At 40.2% G+C, this 16,443-nt stretch overlaps 1 protein-coding gene across 2 annotated transcripts in view; it reads right to left on the bottom strand.

Moving 5' to 3' along the window:
• The window catches only part of focad (focadhesin), a 73,764-nt gene that overhangs the window by 17,161 nt on the left and 40,160 nt on the right, over positions 1-16,443 (bottom strand). For both annotated transcript variants that reach the window (XM_072687853.1, XM_072687852.1), the window contains exons 15-27: positions 14,750-14,876; positions 13,340-13,474; positions 13,139-13,189; positions 12,731-12,814; positions 11,334-11,466; positions 7,939-8,127; positions 7,226-7,347; positions 6,696-6,788; positions 4,874-4,962; positions 3,321-3,362; positions 1,942-2,050; positions 1,625-1,741; positions 298-536 (exon numbers count right to left, since the gene is read on the bottom strand). In XM_072687853.1, coding sequence (XP_072543954.1) covers positions 298-536; positions 1,625-1,741; positions 1,942-2,050; positions 3,321-3,362; positions 4,874-4,962; positions 6,696-6,788; positions 7,226-7,347; positions 7,939-8,127; positions 11,334-11,466; positions 12,731-12,814; positions 13,139-13,189; positions 13,340-13,474; positions 14,750-14,876 — 1,530 coding nt within the window. The remainder of the gene's footprint in view (positions 1-297; positions 537-1,624; positions 1,742-1,941; positions 2,051-3,320; positions 3,363-4,873; positions 4,963-6,695; positions 6,789-7,225; positions 7,348-7,938; positions 8,128-11,333; positions 11,467-12,730; positions 12,815-13,138; positions 13,190-13,339; positions 13,475-14,749; positions 14,877-16,443) is intronic.

Below are 16,443 nucleotides of genomic sequence, written 5' to 3'. Positions count from 1 at the left end.
AAACCAGTACAAACACAGTAACACTGCTGCATAACGAGTCATGTCTTTTTGTTCCCCCTTATATTTAAATGATTTAATTCCATTAGGATTATTAATGAAGTTCATTAAATAAATCTACCATCAAATTTCACCATGATTCAATGACATTAATTTGGTCTTATGCTGAATTATAATTGATTTAAAAATACATCCTGCCAAAATAAGGAAATTATCATCAATACAGGCAATTCTGTATTCAATCTCACATTAAAACACTGCAGCAACTCTTAGCTTCTGACAGGCCTAATGTTAACCTACCTGACCCTCTCCTCATTCAGCCAGGCCAGCAGCATGCCCAAGGCTAGGCCGCTATGGAACTGCAGTGCCTGAGACTCGTCAGCAGTGGGTGCGCCAGGCAGTCCTGCGCTTAGAGTGGACAGTATGGCGGGCACTGCGTCTCTGTGGGAGGTGACCAGGACGGGCACCAGCAGGGCCAAACCCAGCGCAGCGCAGGAGCGAGCGATGCCACTGGCCGTGTTCTCACCTGAATAGGAGCGCTACAGAAGGACAGACAGGAGCCAGCAGTCACTAATGCATCAGCATGGTGTCACAACAATAAAGTAACAGCGCTACAAATCAGGCTGAAAGGTAATCAGATATATATCATCTCTCATACTAGCCTGGTGGGGAATCAGCACACCTCTAGAGGCTCAGAGTGGTCCAGCGGACTAAGGCGCGGCCACTATGATCTGCCCTTCCCACATCATTCCTAGTGTGATGTCTGTTAGCTGTTGTTTTGGAAATGGGGAGTTGTGCTTTCCTTCAGACGTGATGGCTATATAGTAATGCTGCATCAGTTCAAAAAGAGGCGGTGGCTGGCTAGTGTTGGGGGCATTTCTAGTGATTTGAGTTCTGAGTGATTGGGGGTTTGGTAACTGGACTTGTAACAATGTAACAATATCAACTGTTTTCTCAAACATTTTGTCTAATAAGTGTGTATATTTCAAATGTTTGGACGGCACTAGAGTTGAAGCTATTCTGCTGTAGTTTTTGCTGTAGGGTTTGGTTTGTTTTTTAAACTACACTTGGCAAATAGCTTATTGCCACGGAACATAAATAAACACATTCCTTCTGCTCCATTAGCATCAGATATAGGTGTTTATTGATATACTGAGGGCCAGTCTTTACTGGCATAGATTGTACAGTTTGCAATAATACTGCAAAAACTGCACTTTATACTGGTCTGCTAGAATGCCACTATAAATGTGTATCAAAATGATGTATGCGGCCAGTGTGAAAGACTACACTGATTAATGTAGGAGCATATTGCTCTTATTTGTTGTTTACACTTAAATAAATACACATTTCACATATTAATTTTATAGTTCTTATGAAAGTTACTAAGCAATGTATGAAAAATAGTAAATCAAATTAATTTCAAGATAAATGATTTTCAAGATAAAAAAATATTTGCAATTTAAGGGGTAAAATGTTGCAGTCTTAAGAATTCCTGCACATCTTGATGTTCAAAACAGAAAAGTACATAAATCACTGGCGAGATGGCATCAGTTAATGTACAGAGCTGAAACACTGGAATGTGGTTCTTGAAGGTTTCATTCAAACAGGAGTCCGGGGGAGTACTCACATGAACAAACCAGGGGAAGACTTGCCCTTTGGGCCGGCTGCTGCTGCTCACAATGCTTAGGAGAGTGTCAATCACCATGGACAGCCAATGGGTAGTGGGCAAGATCTCTGGACCCACCTTCAGACACAAAAAGCTCCATCATAATCTAGAAGAAACTCTGTTGCCAATGTTAATTTTAAGTGGAAAAAACTAGAACATCATACATAAAACCTATTGGTTTATTGGTATATCTACTGGTGCAGGTACGGAGAAGACAGCATCATGTTTATAATATAAAAAAACATCAAATTAAGGAACAGTAAAAAGACACTTTTCACCTCAGCTGCTCCTTCGCTTTGTGCAGGCAGACTACTTTCATAGCGACTCAGGACCACAGCCAAACCACTCAGAGCCAGGATACAGTTCCCCTGCACCACCGGACTGTCCCTGCAAGCCCACAAACATATTTACCATGGTAACAAGGGACAGAGAGTGTGGTTACTTAGCTACACTCCTTCATCTTAAGATAAATAACCTCTTCTGTGATAAGGAACTTCTCTGCCGTTTGAAGAAGTGTAAATATCTGACCTCATAACGATTTAAGTTAATAAGTTTGAGCAGATATTTTACTGTGGAATACACAAAACACATTTTTGAGTATTTGATTTCCTTAAAATATGCCTACGTCAGTTGTGTGCAGGCTTATCCGCAATGGGCTGGATTGGGTAGGTTTGCAATAAAAAAAAATCTTCAGGACATTTGACCAATCGATTACAGACTGAGAACAACTGAGGCCACATGATATCCACACTAACGCATTTCAATTTTAAAACGAAAAAAATTAACCTCAGTGAAGAGAGTGTTTTAGCTCCGTATGCTAACCTGCCTGAAAACAGATCACGTCACCATGCACGTAGACTGGACATATGCGTGCCAGAGTAAACAGAAAGCACATCCTGCAGATGGATGCTTAGCTGCAGAAAATACTATGAAGGAGGAATGGCAATGTTTTTATTAAAACATGCACTTCAGGCTCTGTGTTTTGATGATGTCTGGAACCAGGAAGATAGTAACTGCCTTACTGACATGTCAGTTTATGACCAAAACAACTTGCCAGGATCGCCAAAGTTAATTAGCGGGAATCGTCGCAGATCACTTGAATAACAGCTTGCCTCTGGCGCACGTCTGCAGCTGTGGCTTTATAGAACGCAGAATGCTGCTTAAGAGCTGCCAGCCATCACAATAAGGTTAGCAGTGCTTGTAATTTCTTACCCATGCTGTGTACTCATCTGCTAGTCGAGGCTGATTAGTTTGTTTTCTTTTTGAAAATGGTCAAGTGATGGGAGCGTTTTGAGAAGGCGTGTACATTTTAGGGGCTTGAAAAATTCTGAGTAGTATGGACAGCAGGCTTATAACTATAGAGTAATGGTGTGGATATGGCCTGATTAGCCTCATAATCCTTGGCGGATAATGCGAGACACCGTTGCAGCAAAGATTACTGACCAAAAAGAAGTTTAGGAAATTACACTAGCATTACACTTTCATATAACTAATGGTGCTTTATGAGGTATTAGTCATTAAAACACCATCTTAGGCCTCTGGTAAGAATAAGCACAATGGTACGAGAATAAGAATAAAAGTAAGAGTAAAGGAAATAAGAAGAAAAGAAAAGAGTCTAGGAAAAAGGGGGAGGGGAGCGGTAGCCTCTGTAACTCACTTGGCTGCAGCCTTCACCACATCAGTCAGCTGGTCTCTGACCCTGAAGAAAGAGAGCGCAAAGAAGAGTTGATTTACCACAGCCTGCAGACATACAGAGAAAACCTTTCATCCCCACAGGCAATGATTTAGGAGTCAAGGTAACACACACACACACACACACACACACACACACACACACACACACAGAGAGAGATACATACTAATCCACACACAGCACATAGATCCCATTCCCAGTGTTTCCCGGGCTAAGCCATCCTTCACCTGACATCCGACAACATTTTTGGGGGTGAAGTCAGTGACCCTTCAGGCCTCTCTGCTCTCATACCATCTCGCTGTTCCCCGCTGTGCTACAGGGCACCTGACAGCACAAGGATGGCTGCACAATCCCCAGGAGGAGCATAAATGCAGCGCTTTGTACAACAAAACTCCAGAACCCAGAATGCTGAGGGGGGCTGAGTTCCTGGTACCATCTGAACTCACCAACTTTTCACTGATTTACTGGCTGCCAGGCTGTCAAGTGTGTGTCCTGGAGTGTGACTTATAATGTGTGTGTCAGACTGCACTGCTGTGTGAACTGCATGTCTGGATGATTTGGACAAATATCTATACCGTAAATACATTAAAATACACTGATGAACCAGTCATGTGACATGCTTAAAGAATGGATTGCATTCGTTTGTTAATGTCTATGGGAATGGGTGCTTATTTAATAGGGCTGAATACTGGGAAGTACCGGGCGATGCAATACAGGTTAAATTCAATATACCGATATATGTTGCGTTACTGTAAACAAGACAATGTACTGCACATCTAATTTTAAGAAAACGGTCATAGTATACATATAAAAAAAAAACATCATATGCATAAAATCAGACGAAAAGAAAAGTTTTTACATAGTCAGTACAGTGGGATCTGAAGACTAGTGGGGTTAAACACAGCATTAAATGAACCACTGTTTGCCACCAATCTTTACACATAAACTATTAAACTTTTAAAATTAAAAACCGATATTGTGGTTTTTAGAATTGATATAGTATTGAAAAACATAATAATATTGCAATAATCCGATATATGCATAATTAAACTGTAGGCTTATATTCATATTTTACAACTGTTACTGATTTTAATTATATTTTGGTTTACCTCAGGATATGAAAGTAGCCATTTTCAAAAATGCAATTATTAACAGAATAAATTATACAATTAAACAATTTCTATTACTGACCAGATACATGTAAGTCATGATGGTCACGGCAATCATAGTATAATGTGTTAAGAAGTGTAAATTCCTCTATAGTCCCCTATATACAATATAAAATTTGCACAAATGAGGACATCTGGTCCTTACTTCTAAACAAGCTGTTTTTAAGAGAGATTCAACTCAAAAAGAAAGATCAGCGTTTGGATAGTGAGGTTAGGTTTAGAAATAGTATGGGTAAGTGTAGACGCTGCATTCCTCAGTTACAACAGTGCAAAAATCAATTGTGGTCTTCAATAATATAGTAAACTAAGTGTGTGCACGTGTTTGTGTGAGACAGATCACATGCTCACCACAGCCAGGCACAGTGTTGTTTATACTGAAGCTCCTCTGGACTCTCTTTCCCCTGCTTCTGCATCATCTCCAGCTCTGCCTTACGACCCTGAAAGACCCCAACATTGGAGCTATGAGACTGAGGTAGCTTACAAGTAATAACCGGGTCACAAAGCCAAGGACGCAGCCCAGGGAGGCTGAATTTCTCCGCCATTACATCAATGAAGGCTGTTCTGTTTTGTAGGACCCCTTGAATGCAGTCATGAAATACATCCTTTATGAGAAAGGCAAAGGACTGAGGACTTTAGTCACCCACAATCCTTCACTCGTCCTAATTCAAAACTATATGAAAAACTGCAAAAACAGCCACTAGGGATGTGATACTAGGATACAGCAGTTTGTAGTGTTATGTACAAATCACAATCACAGGATCAATATTATACATACAGGGTAAAAAATACACAAAGATTTCCATGATCAGCTTGAGTAATCTTGAAATCTGCTGTTGTTTAATTATTAATAATTGAGTTAATGCCATAGTTTGGAAGAAGATTATCAAAACATTACACTCAGCTGAGAAGAAACAGGTTTCCGATGGCCAGAAACAAATAGAGTACCAACCAGCAAGGCACAGGCCTGCCATGAGCTGGAAGCTTCTGGAACACCAGTGCTGACAAATCAACATATTAGACATCTTAAAAATTGACTACAGCTGGCAGCTGACCACATGGACAAATAAAAAGTCTCATGGAGGGTGATACAAACTATGTTCTTTGGCCACAATGCCCCGAGGAATGCTTGGAGTAGTAAGGGTGAGGCAGTCACTGTACAAACTGTAAATAATGGAATAATAGGGGACTATGCTGAAATTTCAAGAAAACCATCAGCTAAACAGCTCTGTATTTCAACAGAACAAATGACCCAACCACACCTCAAAGGTGGTTGTGGAATGGATAAAGAAGGCAAACAAGTACTGACCTCACCTTTATCAAAAAAAACTGTTACTAAGTTGGGTCTGTGCCAGGACACCAACAAGTCTAACTGAACTCTGCCATAAGGAGTGGTCACATTTCCAACCAGAATTCTTCCAGAAGCTTATGGATGGCTTCCAAATAGCAAACCTGCTAAGGAACATTTTTCCATATATCAGGTGTGCTGTATGTATCATTCTGACCCCGTGTTGATTTCAGCAAACCCCTGACCAACACATATACAATTAATACATATGAAATGAGTGTTTCCCAAGCATTTTCCATTCAGTCACTGGAATCTCTTCTCTCTAGTGAGTAATCTACAGTTAGAAGGGTTCACAGCAGCCTGTGCTAGAAAGTGTTTTACCAAGGGCAGCTGCAGATGGGTTTAAATAAAATAAGATACCAGCACTTGCAAGAATTTAGCCCTTAAGCAGGCTAAGTTCTAACAATACAGCCTTAAATACAGGCCCTGAAGCTACTAATCACATACTAATCACTTACATCAACACACACACACACACACACACACACACATAAGATTACGTTTTGTTCTACAGTGGGTTGTAGTTACCACATGAATGTAACTACCATCTGCAGTCACCTTTTTTTTTTTAAATAACTTTGCAGTGCCGTCACCCTTTCATGTGTGTGCTGATCTATTGAGCTGGTCTATAAGCTTTCCTTTTTCCTGATGGCACTGAGGGAATAATTAGCTAGTTTGTTTTTTTTGAAAGTACATTTGGCATGGCAGTGCGAGTGTGGAGGAACTGACAAAGTGCTGAGAGATGCATTCACAGGGGTCCAAGCAAAACAAGTAAAGGAGTGAAGGTGTCATCTTGCGGACTCCCAGAGGCACACATGCACATACCTGCAGAACGGCATGGTATGCCCGGCTCATGAAGCCACGCCAAGCCTGTGGAAGGAGGAGGGAGCGATGCCACTCTGAAGGCTGGATGTTCACCTAAGAGAAATTAGATGGGAAAGAGACAAATAGAATCAGAAAGAGAAGCTAGAGATAATGTGTCTCGAACGTCTTCCCGTTACAGACTTCGCCCAGGGGAACAAGGAGATACCAGGAAAGCTACCAAAGAACTGTTACCTCTTCGGGCGGGATTTATGAAAATCCTTTGATTAAATCCTTTCCCTCTGTGCTGCTTCTACAAATTGTCATTATTCCTTTGAATTTTATGAAAGACTTTAATGAAGCCCTTTAAGAAAAAGTGCAAATTTCTTAATGCTATTACAGTTTAAACTCATGACTAAGAGAGCTGATTATTTAGACAATACAAATGGTGCTGCATTTTCTAAACATAAAACTCCTGTGGATATTAGTGCAATGGGTCCAGATTGCAATGTTTGTAAAGATCAAGACTCAGTGTAAAGATCCACCAAACCTACCTCATGGATGAGGCTGGTTAATGTCTGTTGGAAGCTCCGCCCTCTGCTGACCATGAAGCGGCTAATTAGTCGTCCATCTCTGTCAGTCTGGACAGGGAGGTCATAGCATAACAGCAGACCAGCTGAAATAAACAGACCATTACAACTGTTAGAAAAGGCCATTAATTCATGCATGTAAAACATGAGTGACTGATTTCAGATACCAAAAAAAGCATGTAAACGTCATTTAACAGCTAAACAACAGATTGAACAAGATCTTATTCAAACGTGGCAAAACCTGCACACACTAGCTTACAATCAGTCTTTCATCCAATGCATCTGAAACCTCCTTTGAAGAAAAAAAAATATTCAATCCAAAATCTATTCAGTGTTTTTTGGCATACTCTAATAATGATAGAGGGTTAAGATCCTGCTCAAGGGCCCAACAGTGGAATCTTATTGAACCCACAAACCTGTTCTAAACCCTGAGCCACCACTGCTCCATACAGAAAGCCATGCTACAATGCCCATTCAGCATAGAGGGTTAAGGGCCTCGCTCAAGGGCCTTGCTCCAGGGTCAAACAGTGGTAGCTTAGAGCACTAGGGTATCAAACCCACAGCAATGTGATCAAGAACCCAGCGCTCTAACCCCCGAGCCACCCCTGCCCACAAAAGGTGAATTACTCATGATTTAAATCAGTCATAGGAGTGTTACTGTATATGAATGCCCTTACCTGCTAAACCAGGTTTCAGACCCGGCTGTTTGTTCTTCTCGTAAGCTTTCAGCATAAATGCTGGAATTCCAGCAACAGTCTTGCCTTGGTCTGAGCGCAGGTTCGCCCCTCTCAGAGCTGAATGGTACACTCCACGGGGCATTTGGCTCATCTCTTGCCTTACAAGAGCTGTCAGGAAGGTCTCAAGTGCTGTGGTTGAACAGGTGGTTTAGGGTTAGTACAGAATTTAATTAAGAGGAGAAAAAGCAATTTGGTCATCCATTAGTTACAAATCTAGTATAGTTACCCATAACTCTAATTCAAAAGAAGTAAGCTGGATGAATTCAAAGTAATTATTTAATTAATTGATGTGAATGACTAAACTGCTGTGGGCTGAACGGGTGGCCATATGCAAGTTCAGGTCTATTTGTTGCACAAATGAAAACCTGTTCTAACATGTTTGTGGAGTCAGAAGCTGGACCCCAAGCTCACCCTCAGATGTTTAGAACTAAAGGGGGCACAAACCGCCTGTGATGGGGTGAGTGAACTCTTTGTGCTGGGGAATTACACACCGACATGGGTGAAGACACTGACCTCTCCAGACTCATAACAAGCATGGACTCTTTTCGCACAGAGGGGAGTGTTGAGTGCTGTCAAAGTGCTTTCACTGAACACTGATTATTGGGGCTTTTTGAGTTTTACAGCAGGCTCCCTCCATCAAATCCACACAAAATTCTTCCCAACACTTTGAATGAGTATTACTACATTCAAAATATGTTAAGTGGCTTTAAAGGATTAAGAATGACTTCATTGTTCAGCTGTTTTGTGTGTTAGTTTTGTAAACATCAAATATTTTTAATATTAAAGTATAGTTACGGTCAGACGTTTACACACACTCATTATGGATATGAATGTCATAGCAATACCAGGCTTTCAATGATCTCTTTGAAATCATCTTCTTCTGAGGTGGTGATATAGTACAGATGTACAAACAGCTTACATCATTCATTTAGTGGTGCTAGAATTTCCAAAATGTTCACATTTCTCATGGCCAAGTTAGTGAGCACGATTGACTACAGCTGGTAGCTTCTCTGGGGCCACATAAAAAGAGTTTGTTTGACAGCTCTAAGACCATTAGACTGACCAACACACAGTAAAATAGGGAAACCAAGGAGCTTAGTGCAGCTCTGAGAAAGATTATCATAGATTCACACAAGTCAGAAATGTCTATTGAAGCCAGAAGTACAAGTTATTGGGAGGTGTAGTCACAGCGCCACAGCCTGGAAGAATACCCAGGGACAAATCAAGAAACATCAAGGCCTGCCATTAACTGGAAGCTGTTGAAACACCAGTGCGACTGTCTACGGCCAAGCTGTGTCACTGCGTGTGCCACGCATGGTGGTGGTAGAATCATGCTCTGGGGCTGTTTTGCTTCCCATGGAACTGATTCACAGCACAAGATGGATGGAATAATGAAGAAGAAGAAGGACTACCTCTGGATTTTTCAGCCTAACCTTCAGACGGCAAGATGGCTGAAACTAGCAAAACAACTGGGTGTTCCAACACAGACCCAAAACACACATTAAAGGTGGGTTGGGAAATAGAGAAAAGCAGGCTAACATAACGTATACAGAATGTCCTTCCCAAAGTCCTGACCTCAACTATATGGACACTATGTGGACTGTGCTTATTAGTTGGCTCCAACAAACTGTATTAAGTGGTGAAATATCCAACCAGAATTCTACCACAATCTTGTTGCTTTACACCAATAGCGTCTAGTCAAAGTGCACCTTGCTAGAGATGACATAACCAAGTATTAGGTGTGCTGTGTATGTATGCTTTTAACCCTGTCGTATAAGTTTAACCATGAGGTTGATTTCAGGAAACATCTGACCGCAGCTCTAACCAACACTAGGCATGAACTGATAACACTTCAACCTCAAACTGCAAAATTGTCAGTCTTAGCCCTTTTTCAGAAGGCAAAGCCTTTTCTAATACTGTTGATCCTTTAATATTAACAGATGTTTTCTGGATGGTTTCAAATTGACAGCTTTTTAAGGGAGCATTAAATAACATAAAAATACTTCAAATGAATACATAGCCTTCACAAGCGTCTCCATTTCCTCAATTACACCAACCTTTGATCAGTACAAGTTCAAAGCCCGAGTCAGAGCCTGAATAATGTTTTAATTGCATGAATAAAAATTCCAGGCACCGCAACTCATGGCTGGGCTCTTTGCTTTTAATTAAGAATTCTTAAAGCCCACTTTCATTATTTCATTATTCGGTGTGTGTGGGGTACATGGGACTGAACTGAGCAGGGGAGTATATTAAGGTCTTAGAAAATTTCAATGTAAACATTTAAAGGTGCTATGTGCTTCTGTGGAGAACAAATCACACTTTTGAGTGAGGAGTGAGCAGAGAACAAAGGAACATCACAGAAGGGATTCAAAAGTAGCACATTTTTTATACATTTTGGAAGAGTTACAAAAAAAATAGCTGACAGGCTGTTTAACATTCAGATGAAGGTTCAAACAAAGCCTCAGATAAGACGGTAAGCCCATTCTCTGAGGCAAATGCGCACATTCCAGTATATTCACATTGGTCGTATTTCATTTCAACTATGCAAACTGAGATTGGTTGTCCATTGTTGTTTCAGTGAAAGGCACAGCAGCTCCCCAAGCTTCCCACATACACTCCCAGAAGTTTTATTCACCACTTTAGGAGACAAATCTAAAGTGTTATCTGAGATTTCTCCCCCCAGGCTTCTGCGGTAGGAGAACATCTGTTTAAGTTCTTGGCAGATTTTGAGCATTAATATCACTAACAAGTCATGAAGAGTGACTGCGAAGCAAACCTTTTCTTGAGTGCAGTGTAGTGTTAGTTTAGGACTAATTTGTATTTGAACCTACACCTTTACATTTTGCGTTCCTCATAGTCATATTTAGAAATGGTTATTTCATGAATATGTTTTATCAAATATGTTTTTAATCTGTGAACATTAATATTAATAATAATAATTTTGTTACATTTATACAGAGCCCTTCACAATCACAAGAACACTTTACATGGGGAGGAAAAAAACACTAATATGTAATAAAACAAAAGCAGCAGCACTGAACAACCACAGATGTTAATTAGATGTTAATTTAAAGTTTTAGTATACAATATTTGAGAGGTGGGAACAGTCCTTCTGTAACTAGCGATCCTCAGGTCATAGTGGGAGCGCCTTAGACAAAGTATGACTGCCATGTATTTTAACCATCATCCATCATCAAGAAGCAGACATCAAGTGAGTATTATAACAAACTTGGGGTGAAAACCGCTTCACAAAACTCAGGTTGTAAGTGTGTTGTCTGGTTCACTGACTGTATCTCATCCAGAGGGTTCAGAGTCAGAGCAAATTCTTCCCATACCTGTTAAAACCGGCCGTGGAGTGAGGCCAACAAGTTTTATGTATGAAGTCCCTGGCACAGTTAGGTCTTCGTCCTTCTTATTCTCCTTTTCCTCGTCATCCTCTTCTTCAGGCTGCTTCATCTCTGGTCTGGCCTGTAAGCACAACAAAATAAATGTAAGCCCTTTTTGGATTAAATTAATTTATCAGGGGGATGTCTCTAATACATTTTTTATGCATTCCCTCAGTGATTAAACATACACACACAAACATCGCTGATCTGGTCAAAAATAAAAATTACAGTGGAGCATCTGTGAAAGACGAAAACAGCCCAGAAACCTGTGTAAATTTAATCCCATCCAAGGGATTAGGGCTATTAAGAAAAAATGCTTATGTAATAAAAGTGCAGTACAGCTGCACTACATGGGCAAAAACACTGAATTGCAATTAAATAACAAGACAGTGGGGAACCCTTGATGTGACTTGTGGGAAGGCTTGTCTACATTGGTACTGCAATAGTGCTTCACAACAGATCATTTTAGCATCATCACAATATGAGCTTCAGACACAGACCCATCATTAGATCTGTCAGGACAGAAGGGAGCATCAGGACAGCAGGAATGTAGCGTTGCAAGTTTGTTCCAGCGCCAGACTTAAAGGTGCCGTATACAATTCTGGAAAATGACTGTTAAATATTTGAATTTACCAGCACAACAAACAAACGCATCCCTACAGTGCTCCTCCAGAAGCTCCACCTCCCCAATTTGTACACATTATAAGTTAGCAAACTTTTGCTAATCATTTGCAAGTCATTATCTATTACAAACATTTGCAGTAGTAAGGGTCGTGGTAGTGACAGTGTACCGGACTTCTGGCCTCCCAATGGCATAACAGCTGTTTGCAGGGCCACTGATGCTACAGAGGAATGATAAAGTGGCAGTGGGATCACAGTCAAGGCACCACTGTGAACCAGTTAGTTCTGTATAACAAACACCTTCCGCCAGCTAATGTACCCAATGCCACACCGTTTTGCTAGTGTCATCTGAGCCAAGGGTGATCATTTCCACTATTAGGTAGGTGATCATAATATTCTAATATGACAGTGTTGTTTCCTAGGCAATTGTTCATTTTTCAGAGTTTTAATCTTGCACAGAAGTAAGCAGTGCTTTTATATTTTTTGCTGTTTGGATAAAAGATAGATTCTTTAGGTTCTTTCTTGCAGATCCAGTCAGAGAAACCTTATTTTAACCATGATTTATTGCATACGATATTGTCACTGTGATATCCAACAGCTTATTTCATTTTTTTTTCAGCATTTTATTTCCATATTTCAATAACAAAGGTCAGTGTTTCAGTGATGACTGACAAACATAGAGTTTGCAGACTTAAAGTGTAAGAAAAATGTGTACAGGGTCTTACTTGCTCAGGCAGGTGCATGACAGAATGAGATGACTCTGGGAATTCAGACAGTGCTCTGTAGCCACTGCTAGCCACATCGGCATCCTGAGGAAGTAACCATTAACAGCAATTCAACAGCAATCATGTAAAAAAAATTACATTATAGATAAAATCTAACAGAAGACAATAGTAGTTGAAAAGGCTAAACCAAACACACCTAAACTAACTATTCTAACATCCAAACACATCTTGCTGTTTCTAGCACTATTATATCATTCCAGTGAATATATAATCATAAATCAGGACTGCTGAAATGCTAAGCTGAAAGTAGAGAACAAGTTCATCTGTAAATAGATAATTGAATTAAAATCAGATATTTGATCATGTTTCTTATACAGTACACTGCTGTTAGAGAGCATTAATACTGACCTGACTTAGAGCATGACCCCACAGAATACTGACCACTTCACTTTTGAAATTCTGTATTGAAAAGAAACAAGTGACCCAAAACACGGTTTGCATTCTTCAGTTTGCACATAAACACTCAACACATAAAGATAGTGATGAAAACACATACATGGCACCAGATATGCATGCATTACAGAGATGGACAAATGCATGTAGGTCTACCTCATATTGCTCTGTTTTGACATGCAGTGAAGGCACTAGAGAGAGAAGCTCAGCGGTGGCCTTTAACACCAGAGGTCTAGTTTCACAGCTCAGTTTGGGAGAGAGAGCCTTCCATGTGGAGCCGATATCAACCACCTGAAGCAGCATATGAACCAAAAAGGTCACATTATTGGATTAGGAACGGCAATTAGCATTTCACAGCTTGAGCTTCATCGCATGATCGCTTGTCATGGACAAATCATTTTGGCACGTTTCTCTGTACTTACAAAGGAACAGAAAAACTGTTGACTTGAAAGACATTTCTAATAGAAGCCTTTTGGCAGCTGCTGAATTCCAGTTTTGTACATGCTTTCATGAACTCTTCAGCCAGAGGTTTTTGTTTTTTTATTAGACAATTTGTTAGGCATATCCAATTCCCACCAAGTACCTAGCACTCCCCCATCACACAATGCCACCAGTGCTAGTGACAGCTAGCATGTGCATTTTTCAAGTCTCATAAAGCCAGCCGTCGTAAATATCATCATCACTGGACAGCTAAACATTCTTAAAGGAGAGCACTCACTACCAATACTGTACCATTAGCTAACATACACCTGCACTATACATAAATAAATAATATAAAATATATGTAAGTTTAGTGTTTTGTCTATATAATCTATATTATATGGCTCCCGGCCACAGATAGCTGTGGAATCACTGGGGTTTGAACTGTACTCCTAATGATAGGGCCGAGTTTCCAAATGAAGCTATACATCTGTGTAAATCGTGCGTTCCAAAAATCTTCCAGAGGAAAGACCTTCTGGTCATTTGTTATTGCTACCTGACAAATTTGAAAATACACTTCATGGACAAAAATATGTGTCTGTGCATTCACTTAAAAGGGGTGTCCACAAACATTTGGACAGATGCAACTGGAACTGCATTAAGCTGTTACTTGTTTAGAGTGTCTGAAAAATCATATGAAGCCTTATAAATAAAGCTTTAGAAGCACATTCCCTAATGTCTGTCTCATCTTAGAACCTGTACTGTTAGAGTGTGATTGCAATGTAAGGCACTTGGAATTCATATTATATACACATATTTCATATGTTTATTCGTGGAATTCAGCAACCTCCCAACAGTTTTTATTATAAGTGAATTCTGAGTAAATATATACTCAATGTTTTCTATATACAGTAAAAATAAAACCCTACATATTCTAATTGGTACTGTATAATTTAAGAATGTGGAGCTTAATATTGCAGTTGAGCACAATTTCCAAAAAGGGTCACATTTTCCTGAACCAAAGACCTCTATTAGATATCTGTTCCGGCTTTCCAGAGCCTAGCCTGGTGCTAAAGACAAATGCTGTGATCACAACAGGCCCCGCAGAGTTAACCAATTCCTAGACCACAAAGCAGTGTTTCAGACCTCAGCTCTGCAAAGCTCCTGAAGGCCCTGCAGAGCCAGCGCTGCTGGAGTGGCGTGATCCTTCCTCGAGCACTGAGTTAGCATGTCTGTAATGGCTGCAAGCATGTCTCCCCCATGCTGGTAAGGCCTAGTGGGACAGAAACAACACCATGTAAGACTAACATACACATTGTTGCTGTTGTAACAAAACCTCTAATATGGTAACTTTACAGCACAATGAGGGAAACCCAACAACAAGATTTGTAACGTTCACATATGTTAATGTAGTGTGATTTTTTTAATGCAAAAGTTTGGGCACCCCAAGTAACAGTATGACCTGATTTTCACAAGGCATAACGCTAAGCAGGACACATTTATTTAAAATTTCAAGATTTCAAAAAGCAAGATTACTTTATTACAGCTTCTAATAAAGAAGGAAACAGCCTGAAGCAAAAGTCTTTCAAATTCACCCATTCTTTATGTAAAAGCTTTCTAGGTCTGTGAGACTCTTGGGCCGCCTTGCATGCAGTGATCTTTTGAGGGTGGTCCACAGATTTCTGATGGCCAAGGGGTTGAGAGGGCTATGGCAGAACCTCCAGCTTGCACCTCTTGAGGTATCACATGGACTGATGCGGTACAGTAATATTAAAGATTTTACACAAATAGACTTGGATTAATAGGACAATAGACAATAGACAAGATTACGAAGTCCTTGCTAGCGTTTTCCTGCCCGCTTTCCCGGAGCCACATAGTGCCACACAGTAAACAGCATTCTGAGCCTGGAGTAGCAACAACAGAGGCGCTATTCTCCCTATTACAAGTCATCACAAAGGGCATCACAATGATCTTTAAACTGTTTTTCTTTAAAATGCTACATAATTTTGCATTAATTATTATTATATTTTCATTATCATGTTGAGTACCACAGCCCAACATCAAGGCTATCCAATATAAACAGAGCTGAGGAACACTTTGGGTTTTAGTTCCAATCTGGGAAATCCTCCATTGTGAAAGAACCCCCTGTGCATTGTTCTAAATGACTTTTGGACTGCCTCCTGATTCACTTTTGAGGCGACACACCTACCATCTCATTAGTCGTAATTCCAAATACCAGTGGCCTACAGCAGAGCTTTTGAATTTTTACATGCACAAAAGGACTTCTTTGTCTGCACCACTTTCACCTTCAAAAGCTTCTGACAGTTCCTGCTGTCAAACGTCTCGTGGAAAAAAATGACAAATTCCTCTGTCAACATTTCAAAGGACGTGTGCACTTTGAGTAACGCCGCCGGCAGCACGGCAGTATATTCAGGATAAAATTCATGCACAATAGGCTTCAGTTGATTTAGAAAAAGCTACACTGTGTTCCAAAGAGTGTGCCGCACAGCTGGCTACCCTTCCATAACTCAATAAAGAATACAAAAAAAAAATAATTCAGTGTAGACTATAAATACTAGGCAGGTACAGCCTATTTTAGGGCCAATTACTTTCAAAATGATTGGAATGAACAGTTTATACAGTACACATTAAATGTTGCCAAATGTCTTCCCTCAAATGGGTTCTACCTGGCTGACATTTACAGTCTGCACTGGATTACTGCTTATTTTATTGGAGCATAGATCGTTTACAGAGTGGCAGTCCTTTAATCAAAGGAGGAACGAAGCAGTGGTCAACTATTGTAACTGCACTTCAATAAACTGGAGAAAGTTGTAAAGCAC

Source organism: Salminus brasiliensis, chromosome 9, assembly GCF_030463535.1.
Source record: "Salminus brasiliensis chromosome 9, fSalBra1.hap2, whole genome shotgun sequence".
In the NCBI taxonomy this organism is placed as follows: domain Eukaryota; kingdom Metazoa; phylum Chordata; class Actinopteri; order Characiformes; family Bryconidae; genus Salminus; species Salminus brasiliensis.
This window is presented reverse-complemented; position numbering and strand designations above follow the sequence as displayed.